The sequence below is a fragment of the Zeus faber genome (assembly GCF_960531495.2).
Source record: "Zeus faber genome assembly, chromosome: 14".
NCBI lineage: Eukaryota > Metazoa > Chordata > Actinopteri > Zeiformes > Zeidae > Zeus > Zeus faber.
The window spans coordinates 25192940-25209221 of NC_137200.1; the positions used below are offsets into that span (position 1 = coordinate 25192940).

General features: G+C 51.4%; 1 protein-coding gene across 1 annotated transcript; it reads left to right on the forward strand.

Moving 5' to 3' along the window:
* Nucleotides 1-7456: 7456 nt before the first annotated feature.
* On the forward strand, nucleotides 7457-15874 carry nyap1 (neuronal tyrosine phosphorylated phosphoinositide-3-kinase adaptor 1; the record flags this gene model as incomplete). Its single annotated transcript, XM_080014249.1, has 6 exons — nucleotides 7457-7641; nucleotides 10881-11242; nucleotides 11328-13178; nucleotides 13398-13640; nucleotides 14750-14856; nucleotides 15449-15874. 6 exons carry the CDS (start codon nucleotides 7457-7459, stop codon nucleotides 15872-15874), a joined length of 3174 nt encoding a protein of 1057 aa, XP_079870375.1.
* Nucleotides 15875-16282: the final 408 nt, after the last annotated feature.

Below are 16282 nucleotides of genomic sequence, written 5' to 3' on the forward strand. Positions count from 1 at the left end.
TCGCTCACCGTTCACATTCTGGCTCGATCTCTCTCTCGCTCTCTCTCTCTCTCTCTCTCTCTCTCTCAGGCTCAGGTGGTTGAGGTGGTGTTCCAGGGCGTTCCCCTCGTCCCTTTCCCCACAATTTTACATTTCATCATCGGCAGATCTGTGTGTGTGTGTGTTTGTTAGTGCATGTGTGTATATGTGTATGTGAGTGTGTTTGCATGTGCATGTGTGTGTGTGTGTGTGTGTGTGTGTGTGTGTGTGTGTGTGTGTGTGTGTGTGTGTGTGCGTGCGCGTGTGTGTACGTGTGTGTGTGTGTGTGTTTGGTGTTTAGGACATAGGGAAGCAGGACAGAGACGGGGACAGACGGTGTTTTGCGGCTGTGGTTGTGTAAGCCACTAAGTGCACTGGGTCACCTTGGTTACTGCAGATTCCAGCAGGAGGAGGTGGTGCCAAGGGCGGGTGGTGCTGGGTGATGGAGCAGGAGGAGGTGGTGCTGGGAGATGGGGCAGGAGGAGGTTGTGCAGCGGGCGGGTGGTGCTGGGAGATGGAGCAGGAGGAGGAGGAGGCAGGTCAGTGAGTGCACGCTGGATCTGCTGAGCAGCCCAGACACGGCACACTGTACATATTGTACCAGTGACAATAAAAATACATTATAATACAATATAATTATAATGCAATCTAATACAAAATACAATACATGAACTACATTTTTCTCTTTCTAAACATTCTTTTTTTTGTATTATATATATATATATATTTCTTTTTTAATATATATATATATATTTATTATATATATTTTTTCAACATTTTCATTCAGTTCAGGATTCAAGATTTCATTACCATGTTCAACATTGCGCATTGCTTTATTTTATATTTTCATTTAATTGTAAATTGCTCACTATGACTTTCTTTTTTGTTAATATCCATATTATCATTGATCGTTTCTCCGATATTTCTTGCTCTCTTGCGATTTTTGTCAGTTTCTCCCCCAATTAGTTTCTGTCGGTGCTGGTGCAGCCGTGCCGGGGAGCGGAGGAAGGGTATTTGAGGTGTATTTTTATTTTAGGTTCAGGTTCATGAAACATTCATCCGTCCCTGAGTTTGCTCCGGCCGCTCGCCGTGTTTTATACATGTGTTCCCCAAATTCCCGCGCTGTTATCTCTCTGGGGACGATTTTTCGAACCCCAACGCCTGTGATTGCGTCTCTGACCACGGGTCCCGGATCCCACTCTGTTTTTATTGCGTCCTGCGGCGATGATGTCACGCTGCACTTTAATGTGTTTTATGACTCATTTTGTTTTATTTCTGTCAGACAGTGACTCAGCCAGGCGCACCTCCTTCTCCCGCACGTTGACTCAAAAGGTATTTGGTATTTGAAAAGCATCACAATGGAGGTTTTTCTCCACCACGTTGCGCTCTTCAGCGTGAACGCTCCTGTTTGGGGGGGAATCTGTGGCGAGTCTGCCTCAGAGACAAAGGGAGATTCAAATATTGTTCTTTTCCTCATTATCTCCCTCCCTGCCCTTCCTCCATCTGTTCCCTCCAAGTCCGCGCTGTTGGAAAAATCCCTGTCAAACTAGAGGAAGGAGTCGTAAACAGCCCGCGCAGCGTTGTATTCTGGAAATAGAGACGTTTTGAAATCCCTCTTTTCCAAACGGAGAGCATCATCTGCTGTCCTCTTTCATAGTTACTTGTTCCACTGAACTGATACTAAGTTTGTGTTTATTATGTAATATATTCCATATTACTAGTTACTTTCAGTTGAAAGTAATACATTACTTCACAACATTACTTTCTGTGTAAGGTAGTAAGTTACTTATTACACTACTCTTAAGTTACTCACCAAAATTAGTGCAGAAGTGCGGACGAGGCGCTATCAAATGTGTTCTACACAACACAAACACGCGATGGATGCTCCAAAAAAAAAGCAGGAAGCAGCTCGTTTTGGGTCTCACCTTACGACCAACGTGATAACAAACCAAGCTCCATCCCCTGAGTCGCTTCCCGGAGCGCCACGCCCCTCCATGTTTGTCTACACCCGCTCCCGCCTGCAGACGACGCAAACGCGGCCGTAGAGCGGTTCCGCCGCTGATCCGCGACAGGGCTCAGGGGCGGGGCCGTACGTGCAGCCGCCCGGCCGACGTGCGACGCATTTGTCCTGACGTGCAGCGTACTCGCCCGACGAGAGCGCCGTTTCCTCCGCTCGCGGGTACAAACTGTAAACGACGGGACGAGCGTCCTGAGGCGGACGCAGCGCGACGTCCGCGGCGGATCGTGGCTTCGTCCCATCGATGGGCCCCGCCCCTGGTACCGCTGCTTGACATGGTGGCTGTAATAATACTACACATGTTGTATGAGTGCATCCTTGTCTTGAAAAGGAAGCTATTACTGCAGCGCCGTTGAGGTGACACAGTTCTACAGACGTCGACTCATCTCAAGAGCAACAAAAAAACGGGGATCCATTCTTTCTTGATCATTTTCCATATTTCCTCCTTATTAAAATGATGTTTTTCCCGCAGTGGTGTGGCTCCACGCCGCAGCGCCGCCGGCTGCGTGAGCAGATGAGACGAGGAGTCAAGACGCTCGGTGCAGTCGCTGGTCAGACTGCTTCCCGGTGCGGTCCATCCGATGGAGGAACCGTTTGAATGACCACCTCCTCCTCATCCTCCTCCTCCTCTTCCTCATCTTCGTCTTACTCTTCTTCCTCCTCTTCCTCCTCCTCTTCATCTCACTCTTCTTCCTCCTCCTCTCCTGCTCCTCTTCCTCATCTTCGTCTCACTCTTTTTCCTCCTCCTCCTCCTCCTCCTCCTCCTCATCTTCATCTTACCCTTCTTCCTCCTCTTCCTTCTCCTCCTCTTCCTCCTCCTCTTCCTCATCTTCGTCTTACTCATCTTCCTCCTCCTCTTCCTCATCTTCGTCTTACTCATCTTCCTCCTCCTCTTCCTCATCTTCATCTTACTCTTCTTCCTCCTCCTCTTCCTCCTCCTCCTCTTCCCCCTCCTTTTCCTCATCTTCATCTTCCTCTTCTTCCTACTCTTCCTCCTCCTCCTCTTCCCCCTCCTCTTCCTCATCTTTGTCTTACTCTTCTTCCTCCTCTTCCCCCTCCTCTTCCTCATCTTTGTCTTACTCTTCTTCCTCCTCTTCCCCCTCCTCCTCCTCCTCTTCTTACCAGAGGCACTTCTTAAAATATGCATGAATTAAATACCCAAAAAGGATCCTCACCCGAGCTTTTGCACTTCATCTAACATGCATCACATTACAACGCCGTACGATGCGGGCGAGAGAGAAGGCGTCTCACCGGGTCTACTTTCAACCGTGCCGCCCAACCGCTGGGCCGCGGCCCACCGGCGTGCCGCGAGGATGCTCCCAGAGGCATTCCACCGGAGATAAATGGTGGAAATGACCTCCCGCCTCGCAGGATCCCAACTGCGAGGCTGCACCCGTTCATGTGGCTGATGGGTTCCAGCAGGGCGGCAGCTGCGTGCTGACCACAACACGTTTCCCGCTGAGCGAGGACCACTGGCAGCGACGGAGGGTTCGGCTCCCTTTTGACGGGCGCGACGGGTCACCCGGCAGGGGGAGTCGCTGCGTTCGTCCGACTCCGGCTCGGTGTCACGCGCGGCGGGCGGGGGAGAACTTCCCGAAAAAACGATCAGCCGGGTTTCGGCGCCGAGCCCTGAACGGAGCTCCCCGCAAAAGAATCATTCCGGCAATACGACTTATTCTAGCGGAATGCGGAGAGTGAAATCGGTCACGTCCAGTGTCACTTTTTGCCGGGGAATTCAGTTTAGCTCGGCGGTTGTTTCCAGTTTGCGAATCGACTCGCTCGCCCACTCCGGCACAGGCACGTTTAAACCGTTCAATACCAACGCGTCGTTGGCGAGTCTTGCGTCCCTATCTGTCAGTCGGGCCACGGGGACCAGCACCGGAGGAGGTCGGAAAGGCTGTTCCGCCGCGCTGAAACAGGTCGGGGGAAGCGGCCGAAGGGAAGAGAGAGAGAGAGAGAGAGAGAGCGAAAGAGAGAGAGAGAGATAGAGAGAGAGAGGGAGAGAGGGAGGGGCGTTTTAGGGCAACGCAGAAAGGCGGCGCTGTGCTCCGAGGCGGCGGCCTGACACAGATCTCACAGAGAGGTTTTTGTTTTTTTTGGGGGGGCGCGGGACGGACGCTCCGGAGTTCCCGCAACTTGCAGGCGGTTGTAAAATAGCCACTCGGCCGAAGCGGCAACGTCTCCCCCCCCCCACCTCCGGGTTTCCCCTCGTCTTCACTCCTCCTCACTTTGTTTCTCTCCAGAGTTTTCCTTCGTCTGATCCGTCGATGAGTTGTTTTTCTCTCTCAGTTTTTCGGGGGGTTCTGGCCCTTCCGACGCCGTGGAGACGAGCCGCTTCCTCCTTAGGTTCGTTACGAGCACCAACGGATTATTATAAATTCAAATTGGCAGGAGTTCCAGTTCAAAGAGGACTCATACAGTATTCATAACCCCGATGAGAGAATTGTTTACACATCATATACTTTTAAATTACAGAGGTTGTTTTTTCTCGAGACAACGCGTGGGTGGATGTTTACTGAGAATAATAAGATAAATAAGATGAATAAATAAGATGCCGCTTTAATAATCAGGAGCCGCTTTATCTCTCCCACCTTCTCAATTGTCAGAGCAAGCAAGTAAGAAGCAGTCGATGAAAAGCATTAAGTACTAAAGATAATTGGCCATTAATCCATCCTATGAATGGATAAAATATAAATAAATATGATAAATACAATTCTGAAGCTCATTATTTGTGATCAAAGGGCTGAATGGGGTTAAATACAGTGGCAATATGCAGAAATCATTCAAAGTGCATTCATGTATTCATGCGAATGTGTAGGTGTAGATATCCGTTTTTGAAGACTTCCGTGCTCCTTTGAGGAGCAGCGGTTCAAACGGCGGCTGCAGCGCGTTGATCTGCGATTGATGGCCCGTCGTCTCTGCGTTTGGACGCCGCGCCACACCTGGCCACACCTGGCCACCGCCCGGCGTTTGCCACAGGGACAGCGGCTCGGACGCCAGCGCTCCGACGGAAAATCTGAAAGGAGACGAGCCGCTCCGATCCACAGCTGACAGCGTTGCTAGGAGACCACACACAGCGGCTCCGTCCCCTCCCCCTCCCCCTGTCGTCTGGTCGCCTCTCACCCATTTTCCGTCTCCCCTCTCCCTCTCCCTCCTCACTCCTTTACCTTCCATCGTCTGGAATCGCCCCCCTCCTCACGTCTGGATTCTGCTTTGTAACTTCGCCGCCTTAATCGTATTTTTGCCCTCGATGGATTTTCCGTTGATGGGCTCCCTGCTCCTCCCCCTCCTCCTCCTCCACCCCCTCCTCCTCCATCTTTCCTGCTCTCCAGCTGAACTGTTCTTTCCTTCCTTTGCACCTGTCCCTCCTCCTCCTCCTCCTCCCCCCCGGCTTTGGGATGTGAGCGTGCAGTGATCCAACTGCGACATCTTACAGATTAAACGCTTCTGCGATAAGCATATGAAAAATAATCATGTAAACGTGACACCGGTAGATAAACGGTTAATTCACCGAAATCAGTGTTCTTGTAGGAAAACACATCTTTTTGCAGAGTCTGCTTAACGCAGGGACCTCTTCACCTTCAATTCAACTCAATCTTTATTGTCCCACAGGGGAAACGACATCACAATAAATACAGCTAACCTCGGCATCCACCGCATAACAATCAATCATTGATAAACTATATGACGGATGATCAAGTCGCGAGGGGGATCGATTCCAACGCTCGTAACATGAGGCTCGTCTGCGTTGAATGAAACCGTTGTTAAATAGAGAGGGTGCAGATTCCTAATGAAATGTTTCACATAAAGCACAGCTCACTGAGTTCACCACTTCATCGCCATAAGGTACATCAAGCATGCGTTTGGGGGAAGGGGAGGGGAGGAAGGGCTATTACAATATAAATATATATATATATATATATATATATATATATATATATATATATATATATAATGTACAATATCGTATATCATATTTATTATATACAGTGTATACTGTAAATAATATATGCTACATAGAGTATACATTATATACTTTATACCAAACCAAACCAAACCTAAGACACACTATTGATTGATACTGAGCTTTGTTTTATATTTTTTATTTGAGGATATGGATTGTTTTGTTTTGTTTTGTTTTGTTTTGTTTTGTTGTTGTTTTATTCTATTCATTGTGTTCATCCTCAAGTGATTGGAAGTGCTCGTGGAACGTGTTTGACGGCGTTTTTCGGCTCCACATCCTAAAGGCGCAGCAGAGCTGGAGACTCAGAAACTCTGAGCCCACGGTTCTGCTGCGATTCCAGTGTTTATGATGGAAAAACACTGGGATGGAGCATCAGCTGACAGCTCCGCTTTCCTCAGCCAATTGCATCGCAGGCTCGCATCCTCCAACGTGGAAAGGCAGTCGGACGCTGCGATGATCTGCCCCACAACAAGCTGTGTGTGTGCGTGCGTGTGTGCGTGTGTGTATGTGTGTGTGGGAATCCGTGCGTGCGCTACACATGACAGAGCGTATTACTGTATGTTTAGCAGACACGACTTAGCGGGGCCACCCCGGGGGCCCGCAGCCACAGAGCCTCCACAGCTGGGCTGCCATGCTTACTCAAATATTCATAAGTGGATTATGAAAATATAAATAGTTTTCATGTGATACACGGGAGGCTGACATAAACAAAACCGCAACTTCCATCAACACACTCCAGCGTCGCTACGCCTCTGAAGGCTGACGGTGGGAGCGATGGGAGGGATCGGGATTCTGGGAGGAAGCGGTCTAATGGGACGCTTCCCTCCGCTCGGCTCAGAGTTGGCTTTGGGTTTTGTTGTGTTGTTGTTAGATCTGGGAGGATCAGACGCGCCCCGCCAAACATGTTTTCTCATGGTCCGTCGACTCGGAACATCATCAGCTTCTACGTCATGTTAACTTTGTGTCCATAGATATGGACACGTGTTATTTCTCATCATATTTTAATATATTAATTTCTCTCTTCCTTGGCTGCACTGTTTTAGCTACTGAAACAACTGAGTTTTACCTGAATTGGAGTGTTATCACGTCCCACCCTCGCCCTGCCCCATCCCACCCCATCCCGTCCCTTTCTCTCCCGCCCTGTCCTGCCCCGCCCTGTCCCGTCCCGTCCTGTCCCCTCCTCTCCCACCCCACCCTGTCCCGTCCCGCCCCGTCCCGTCCAACCCTGCCCCGTCCCGTCCCGTCCTGTCCCGTCCCGTCCTGTCCCTTCCCCTCCCACCCCGCCCCGTCCTGTCCTGTCCCACCCCATCCCGCCCCGTCCCGTCCTTTCCTGTACCACCCCGTCCCAGCTTATCTTATCTTTTCTTGACCCCCTGTCCGGTGTATGTACAGGTAACTCAGGGGAGGCCAGCGTAGACCCCACCCCGCCCTTCCGCCCGAGCGGTCTTCTATATACCATGAGCTCTGGCTCCGCCCAGGATGTGGCTGTCGAGTACTTCCTGCGTGACATAGAGAGGCGGGGCAAGCGGCTGCACTGCGCTGTGATTGGCTGCGACGAGGAGCGAGCGCAGAGCGACATGAACCTGCTGTACCGCCGGAGCCGCGTGGACTGGAGGCAGCGCGAGCCCGACAGCAGGAAGAGGTGAGCGGCCCGACTCGTATGGACCTGAGATGAACCAGCAAAGTCACTCAAGGCTTCACAGAACAGAATAATCCCCCCGTCGACAAAAATATACAGACAAATGTTATATTGTGAAGCCCAAACATAGACATATAGAGAGCATATACTGAAAATATCACATACTCTATATATATATACTGTTTGTGTGTGTGGTGGTGGTGGTGGTGGTGGGGGGAGGGGGTACACCGCACCATCTACTGTGTTGGGCTATTTGTGGAACAGTCACAGGTAGATTTTAGGATCTTTGAATTATTGAGAGCTTGTTCTAGAGAGCAGAGAGACTCGTGTGAGAGAGCAGGACGGAGGAGAGGAAGGACGAGCAGGACAGAGGACGGCCTCTGAGCCGTGGTGCTGGATGGAGCAGCAGGCCTCTGAGACGCTCTGTCCATATGAGGTTTTAAAAACCTCTACCTCGGGCTGGTGATTCCCAGTGGGGCATTCAGGGGGATTAGAGAGGGTTTTTTTGGAGGGGGCATTAAGGCAACGAATTGTGTCGCACAGTAATCAAGGCTTGGTGTGAAAACCAACATCTCTGCGGCTTCAAGGAAGGACATAAAACAATATTGCGCTGATAGACTCCTCTCATCTCCTCCTCTAACAGAATGCTGTGTGGGGCTTTTCTTTTCGAAAGAGACCTGGATGCTCTGCATCAGGAGGAACGCTGGGAAACACAGTTGTACAACACAGTTTCAAGCCTGGGCAAAAAGTGCTTTTACTCTACAGTGTGTTTTATATAATTGAATCAGAAACAGAAATGATATCATGTACTTTAGATATGTATACTTTACTTGAGTTACTCCATTTTAGTGGAATTATTTAATTTATTTGTTGACTATATTTTCTCCTCAACATTTCAGAGAACAATGATTCCACTACATTTTGTACAAATGTGTAGATGGATGGAAAGATGGATAGACGGATAGATAAATAGATCGCTAGATAGATAGATAGATAGATAGATAGATAGATAGATAGATAGATAGATAGATAGATAGATAGATAGATTGGCCTTCTAGGGGCCTGGGGTTTGTGCGATGGGTAAACTGTTATGATTAATTCCTCTAGATGGGAGAACCAGGAGAAGGAATCCAGAGCATCTCATTCTGAAACAAGCTGCAGCCGTTTGTTCTGGGCTGAAATGGCCCCATGGTTTCTGTGTCACATTAGCATTATGTGGTGGTATTATGACAAGTGCCCCCCCCCCCACACACACACACACACATTTCCTTGCATAATTTGATGAGAAAGCAAACAGTTGCATATCTGTTCTGCACAGAGCAGCATCAGTGCTGCCTCCGCTGCTCACATTTCGCATCCTTGAACATTAAATTGCTCCAATTGTCCAGGCCTCGGCTGCACGGCCTCATGGGAACGCAGAGCGAAGCTACAGAGCGACGCTGCAGAGCTCGGCGACAGAGCTCAGCTACAGAGTGATGTTCCAGAGCTCGGCTACAGAGCGACGTTACAGAGAGGCTCCACAGAGCAACACTGCAAAGCGATGCTACAGAGCGGCCCCACAGAGCGACGCTACAGAGCAACTCGCCAGAGCCATGCTAGAGAGCGGCTCCACAGAGCAATGCTACAGAGCGATACTAGAGAGCTGCGATGCTAGAGAGCTGCTCCACAGAGCGACGCTACAGAGCGGCTCCACAGAGCGACGCTACAGAGCGAGGCTACAGAGTGGCTCCACAGAGTGATGCTACAGAGCGGCTCCATGTGACGCAGATACTGTCCTGTACAGCATCCACACACTCACAGATTGCCAAAGGAAACAACCCAACATGGCTCTCAAGGAGCGCTCACGCAGCATTACGGCATAAATTAAGCATTTAACTGTATGCTTGGAATCACAGATTTTTTTAACTTCTCCAGGCATACATTCGTACATTTCCAAACTCATGTTTCTTCCCTTTCTCTCACGGAGACATGTTAGGATATAAACCTTGTGAGATGAAAAACAGAGACTGGTGACATGTCGTTGATCCATCGTTTTGTCACTGTCACTTGAGTGTTGTCACTTCACAAAGTCAATAAGACGTTTGATGTCCAGCTGTACCTTTTACCTTATTTCATACTGTCACAGTGAATGCTTCCAGGTCTTCCAGGTCAAAAGGAACCCGAGAAAACACATTTCTGAAATAATTCAATGTATTTAATGAAAGAAGTGATAAAATACAGACAAAGTCAACGACATATTAAACATAGTAACTGGTCCCTTTATCTTTAGCAGCAATAACCGCAGCCAAACACATCCTTTAATTTGATATCATTTATTTGATGTCTGACATCGCTGTGGAGGTATTTAGCCCACACTCCTTTGCAGAACTGCTCCAATTCAGACACATTGGAAGGTTTTGGAGGATTTTCGAGGGAGATTGGACCGAATGGCCTCGTCTCTGGCTGGACCGCGGCCAGAAAGCTTGGCCAGCATGGCTCTTTTTACATCTATACGTGTGTAGGGATGAAATAAATCTGTGTACTGGCTTGCATCTGCTTTATTGTGAGAAAGTAAACACGTAGCAGTAACCCCAGTCATTGAAATACTGTACAGAGCCAGCTTCTCCCAAACCCACCGAAATGAAAAATCAACAGTGAACAGGTGAAGGTAATATAACCGCCTTGGCCTGAGCCAAGCACATGGTTCCTTCAACATGGAATCCTGAAATGGTGACTAGTTTCACTCACAGTCAGACGTTGCACTACGCCTTTTACTTTTGGTTGTTAAAATTTGAATGTTTAAATCAGGGAATTAATTTCTGATGTCCTGTCATCCCGCCAATCTTGTCTCCTCTTGTTTGAATTATGGTGGAAGTAGTAGTTTTATGTAGTTGTAAATAGTTGGAGACATGTTGCCAATATGCTTGGATGAAACCCTCAGCAATCAGAGGAGTTTTAAATTGCTCCTAATGGAATGACCACAGTTTTCTCTCAGTATTATGAAATGCTGTTCGATGGATTATGTCACCCACGTGGTGCAACCATCACGATTGGGTGCACGGTGCCCCGCAGCATGTGGGATGTGGTCACTAAATCTAAGCGACTGAAAGACCATTTAGGCAGACTGTTCATTGGCTTTATTCCTCATGAACAACCACAAGTGGGAAGATGAAGGAGCCCTGATGAAGGGTGGTTAATGTTTCTGTTTATTGCTTCATGGTGGAATGTTTGTTTTCTTCTCCTAACCCTTCACGCCACCGCAGCTCCACGCAGAATGACCCCTCGGCCACTGTTGGTAAGGGCCGGGACTTGGCGTCCTTCCGCCGGCACTTCCGGATGGGTTTCATGACCATGCCAGCCTCCCAGGACCTGTCCCCACACTCCTGTGCCTCGGCCATGGCCCCGCGCTCGCAGTCCTGTCACGCAGTCGGCGCCGGCGATGCCGATCTGGAGAACGGTGACTACTCAGACACGCAGTCCCAACATGGCGGCCGCTGCCCACCTGTTAAACCCAAACGTCACCCCAGTACCCGACTCAGCGCTTCCTCCAGTGACCCCAGAGGACCCCCCGATGCGCCCCCGCCTCCCCCACCCACTCACCCCAAACACTCGGAGAAGAAGAACGGTAGGACACGCTCGATTTCGATTTTCGAGTGTTCGGCGACGGTCCTCGCTCTTGTTCCACCTTGACGTGTTTCTTACCCCCACAGGTATGAAGAAGTCCGACTCAGGGGAGATGAAGAAGGTTCCTCCGCTGAAACCCAAGAGAAGCCCCAGCACCCAGCTGTCCTTCGACCCTCCGCCTCCTCGCGCGACCTCCTCTGCATCCCTGCCCTTCCAAACGGCAGAGACACAGACGCAGAGAGGCGACGGGGACGACGAGCCGGTCTACATCGAGATGGTGGGCCAGGTGTTCACCAGAGAGAGCCAGACGGCCACGCCTCACCCCGTCACTCCGGTGGCCACCACGCCGGACTCGGAATCGGACCTATGCGAGGCCATCTACGAGGAGATGAAGTACCCTCAGCAGGACAGGGAGGAGAGGGAGGCTCAGCGACGCCTCCCCCTGAAGCACGAGAAGCTGAAAAGCTCCAAACACTACCACTCGGCGCCTTCCTCTTCCAGCAGCTCCTCCCCTCTGCCCCGGCCCTCGTCCTCCTCGCCCTCCTGCTCCAAACCCAAAGCCACGGTGTCCATATCCCACTCCTCACCTCTGCCGTCCTCCACCTCGTCCACCCCAGTCCCCCTGGTCCTCTCCTCCAGCCCACACACCCCGCGAGCCCCTACGCCCTACCTGCTGCCGGGGACTAAATCAGAGACCGAGTCCGGCACAAAGATCCCTGCGCCCTTCCCCAATCTGCTCCAGCACCGCCCCCCGCTTCTTGCCTTCCCCCAGCCGGCAGCAGCGTCCAGCGGGGTCGGGGTGCAGCAGAAGGCCGCTGCCTCCGCCAAACAGGGGACTCAAACCTCCAGTGTGACAACTCAAGCTGGCACCTCCTCCTCATCTATCCCCCCCTCCAGCCTCCCGGTGCCCCTGCCAGGCTCCAAGGAGTCGTCTGGGGGGAGCAGCTCCCAGCAGGACAAACACAGCAGAGAGTCCCAGCTGGGACCGGCACCGGGACTAAGGGCCAGGAGCCATTCCACACCGCTTCCCCCCTCGTCCAAATCCACCTCCCCTTTCTCGCACCACCACCACCACCCTCACCACCGCCCCTCGCACTACCATCACTACCGCAAGCCCGAGAGGGGAGATTCCCCAGCTCCGACCAAGAGCAGCTCCCAGGGCTCCGGCCAAGTGTCGGCTCAGACCCAGACGCAGAGCCAGGGTTCAGGGAAGGAAGGCAAGTCTGTCAGCTTCCTCTTAAAATCAGACAAATCAGAACGGGACCGGGACAGAGACCGGGACAGGGACAGAGATCGGGACAGGGACAGAGACCGGGACAGGGACAGAGACCGGGACAGAGACCGGGACAGGGATAAGGACAGAGACCGAGACAGGGACAGGGACAGGGGAAGAGATAGGGACAGGGAGAGAGATAGAGATAGGGAAAAAGACAAGGACAGAGATCGTGAGAGTCACAGAGAAAAGGAGAAGGAAAGGGAAAGAGAGAGGGATCGTGACAGAGAAGGACATGGGGACATCGCTCCCGGCCATACGGCTCAAGGCAGCAGCAGCTCAATCCCGACGCCGCTATCGTCCTCCCAGCGGCCCCACTCGCGTCCCCACCTTCGTTCTCACACCCCGCACGGCCTGCCAGCCTACAAGCCTCCCTCCTCGGACAGCCCGCTGCTGTGGACCTACCCCTCGGTGGGCTTCCGCAGGCCCCCGGCCTACGAAAGCCTCCGAGGCAGCTCTCAAGTGTCCTCCCTGCAACATGCCTCGGGTCTCTCAGGCGGAGGGGACGGGGCGTCCAAAATTAACGGAGGCTCCGGTTCCCTCCAGGCCAAGTCTGGCTTCATGCCCTGGGAGAGCAGTGCGGGCTTTGGATTTCCAGATGAGGGGTCTTACTGGCCCATGCACAGGAAGCTGTCGTTCAGCCATGGGAGCAGAGAAACAGAGAGTGAGTCAGTAACTTATTGGCATTTTATTGTGCTTTGGGAAATGAGGACGTGCAGTTTGTATAAATGACACAATAATAAGGTCTGTAGTTGATGTTTACCATGTAGGATAAGGATCCCGGTTGGCTAATGCTGAGCAATCAGCCAGTCTACCTGGGCTCCTTCGTTTATATGTCCTTGAATGCGCCCGGCCTCATTATTTTGCCTTTTCCCAAACTCAGAGGACGATGGCCGTGCGTGGAACGGCAGCGCTGATGCCCTGCTGAGGATGGACAAGGAAGAGCTGGGAATGGGGTCCCGAGGAGGTCACTCGGGCATCCCGGTGCATTTCAGCGGTGCCAGCGGACGGGGCCTCGGTCACAGCGAATCCCTCAGCGGCGTGGAGAGCAGCCAAGGCTTCAGGGCCCTGCCCAGAGCGGGACTCCCTCTCCCCTGCCAGACCTTCCCCGCCTGCCGCAATGGAGGTGGGAGCCGCTCATAGTCCAAGAACCCTCCACTTAAAATCCGTCACACAACAAAAAGAAGCTTGAGGCTCCCTATTAGGAGACGTCCTCATATCTGTAGGTTTTCCTTCAAGTCGTCAGGCTCCAGGGTTTTCTTCTATTCAGTCTTTCTTAGGTTCTCTATTTCACACAAGTTCCTCCAAACAGATTTCACTTTACCTGCCTCCGCATCCGCCTCCTTTCTCTGAGATAAAACCATCTCTTACCCTGTGAATTCAGGTACAAATACTTTACTTTTGAAGGGCCGCTGAGAGTTTTCAATAAAAGGATGGAAAATAGTTAAATGCTATGAGGCTGTAGTGTTATTTACCAGGATAGTACTTGAACTTACCTTTGTGGTGAGACACGTTGACAGACAGAGAGGCACACAGACAGATAAATAGATAGATTGACAGATAGATAGATAGATAGATAGATAGATAGATAGATAGATAGATAGATAGATAGATAGATAGATAGATAGATAGATAGATAGATAGATAGATAGATAGATAGACAGATAGATGGATAGAAACATGTGTGAACCAATGTTGCAGCATCAACAGTCGTACTGTAAAACAAAAAATAGAACCGTCCTGAGTGTGATTGTACAATTACCCAAATGGTTTCCTGTTGTTCTAAATATTCATCCAAAATTCATGAGTTTGCAAAAGAATTCCCCTGCCACGCCGTGAAGACAGCAAACACCTCCCGAGGTTCTTCCTCCGCAGGAAACACAGACGACTTCCTCATTTACATCTGCATCAGCGTCCCGCCCCACGTGTTTATTCAGCAGAGTTCCACTTTTGTTTTCATTCAGATTTTTCATGCACAAAAGAAGACACGTGAAGCGTAGATATAGAGATGACAAACCAGTGTCATCAGAAGTGATTAGTCTACAATATGAATCATCGTTTGGTTTTATAGGAAATATTCGTTCCTGTCACGATACATAAATGTCAGGCTCCGTTAACTCTTCCATTAAATCTCACAATCACAGCCCTGCACATCTATACTGTTACAGTATATTATCATGCTGCATGAGCCGACATCGTTATGATGTTTTTTTTCTTTCTTTCATCCCATACCAGAAGTGGGGCGGCTGGGCCGCTCCTCCTCCACCTCCGGCGTGAGGCAGGCAGGTGGAGGAGACGTCCAGAGGCAGAGCAGTTTACCAGCACGAGAAGCCCTGAAGCAGGTGAGGATCTAACAGACATGTACACATTATCTTTCTAATCGCAGACGCCCAGATCGGCTGCAGGCTTTACTATTGTATCTAATGATAATAGTTCCACTCAGGGTGGAGAGGCGGCTCCTGCAGGTCTATTTATAGCTGGTAGATATGTCTGCGGAGCAGAATAGGGTTGTTGCCAGCCTCAGAAGAGTCAGAGCAGAAGAGATGTAAGCGGTGACGTAGGCAGCGATGGAACAGCGAGCGTGCTTCCACTGTGAGCCGTGGAGTGTTGTGGAGTGGAGCTGCAGGCCAATAGCAGCACATTCTGCCCAGCCTCTTGGCTGGATTACAAATGCTGACGCAGTTTGAGGGCGCTGCTGCAGAGACTGCGTGCATGCGTGCTTGCTTTGAGCCGCCCCTCCGAGCGGCTAGGAAGGTGCCGCACCGCCCCCTGCTGGCCGGCCGGAGGCGCTGCATACGGGGCAGGGTGGGGGGCTCGGGGTTGGGTTCTTCTGTGCTTACAGCAATGCAGTGGTTATGATGATGCAGGCTGTGCTGCACGGAATCCTAATGCCTTGGCCTTGCCACGCCCTCCCCCCCACCCCTCTGTGTTCAGGTGCACGGCCTCCCTCCGTCCCGGGCGCCCTGCAGCCCCAGTGTCTCCCGGCAGCAGCAGCAGCTCCAGCTCCACCAGCAGCAGCTCCAGCTGAAGCAGCAGCTCCAGCAGCTCCAGCAACAGCACCATCTCCAGCTGCAGTTCCAGCACCTGGCTCAGCTGGCGCAGGGACAGCCTCCCGTCGCGGGGGGAACCGCCCAGTCCGTGGCGGCGCAGACCCAGCGGGACGGCAAGCTGCTGGAGGTCATCGAGCGCAAGCGCTGCCTGTGCAAAGAGATCAAGGCCCACAGGCGTCCAGACAAAAGCCTGTGCAAGCAGGACAGTATGCCCATCCTGCCCAGCTGGAGACGGACACCTGAGCCCCGTAAGACTGGCACGCCGCCCTGCCAGAGGCCCCAGGCCGTAGTGTGGGACACGGCCATCTGAGGGCCCGGCCACGGAGGTTCATCACTGAGGGCTGTGATGGTTGATCCATGAACACGAAGTACGATTGAAAACGGCGGGGTGGGGTGGCACGGATACGATCAGAGCGAGGAGGAGATCTTCTCACCCTCGTGACGTGAGATCGATCAGCGAAAGGTTTAACTGACGAACGCGGGGGGGGCCGCGCCCAGTGTGTGATCTCAATGAAGACGACGTCTTTCAGATAAAGGAGTGAGCAAAAATATCAATCAGACTGAATCAGTTTCCTAGCCCCTTGGTTTATACTTGCTCTTTGCGTCCTTCTTGATGTGTCCTGTTTGCCAATTAATTCAATATTTATTTCTGCCAAACGAGCGGAGAGGAGACGAAATATCCTCCTGACTTGGACAGCGACCAGTGCACTGAACCGCT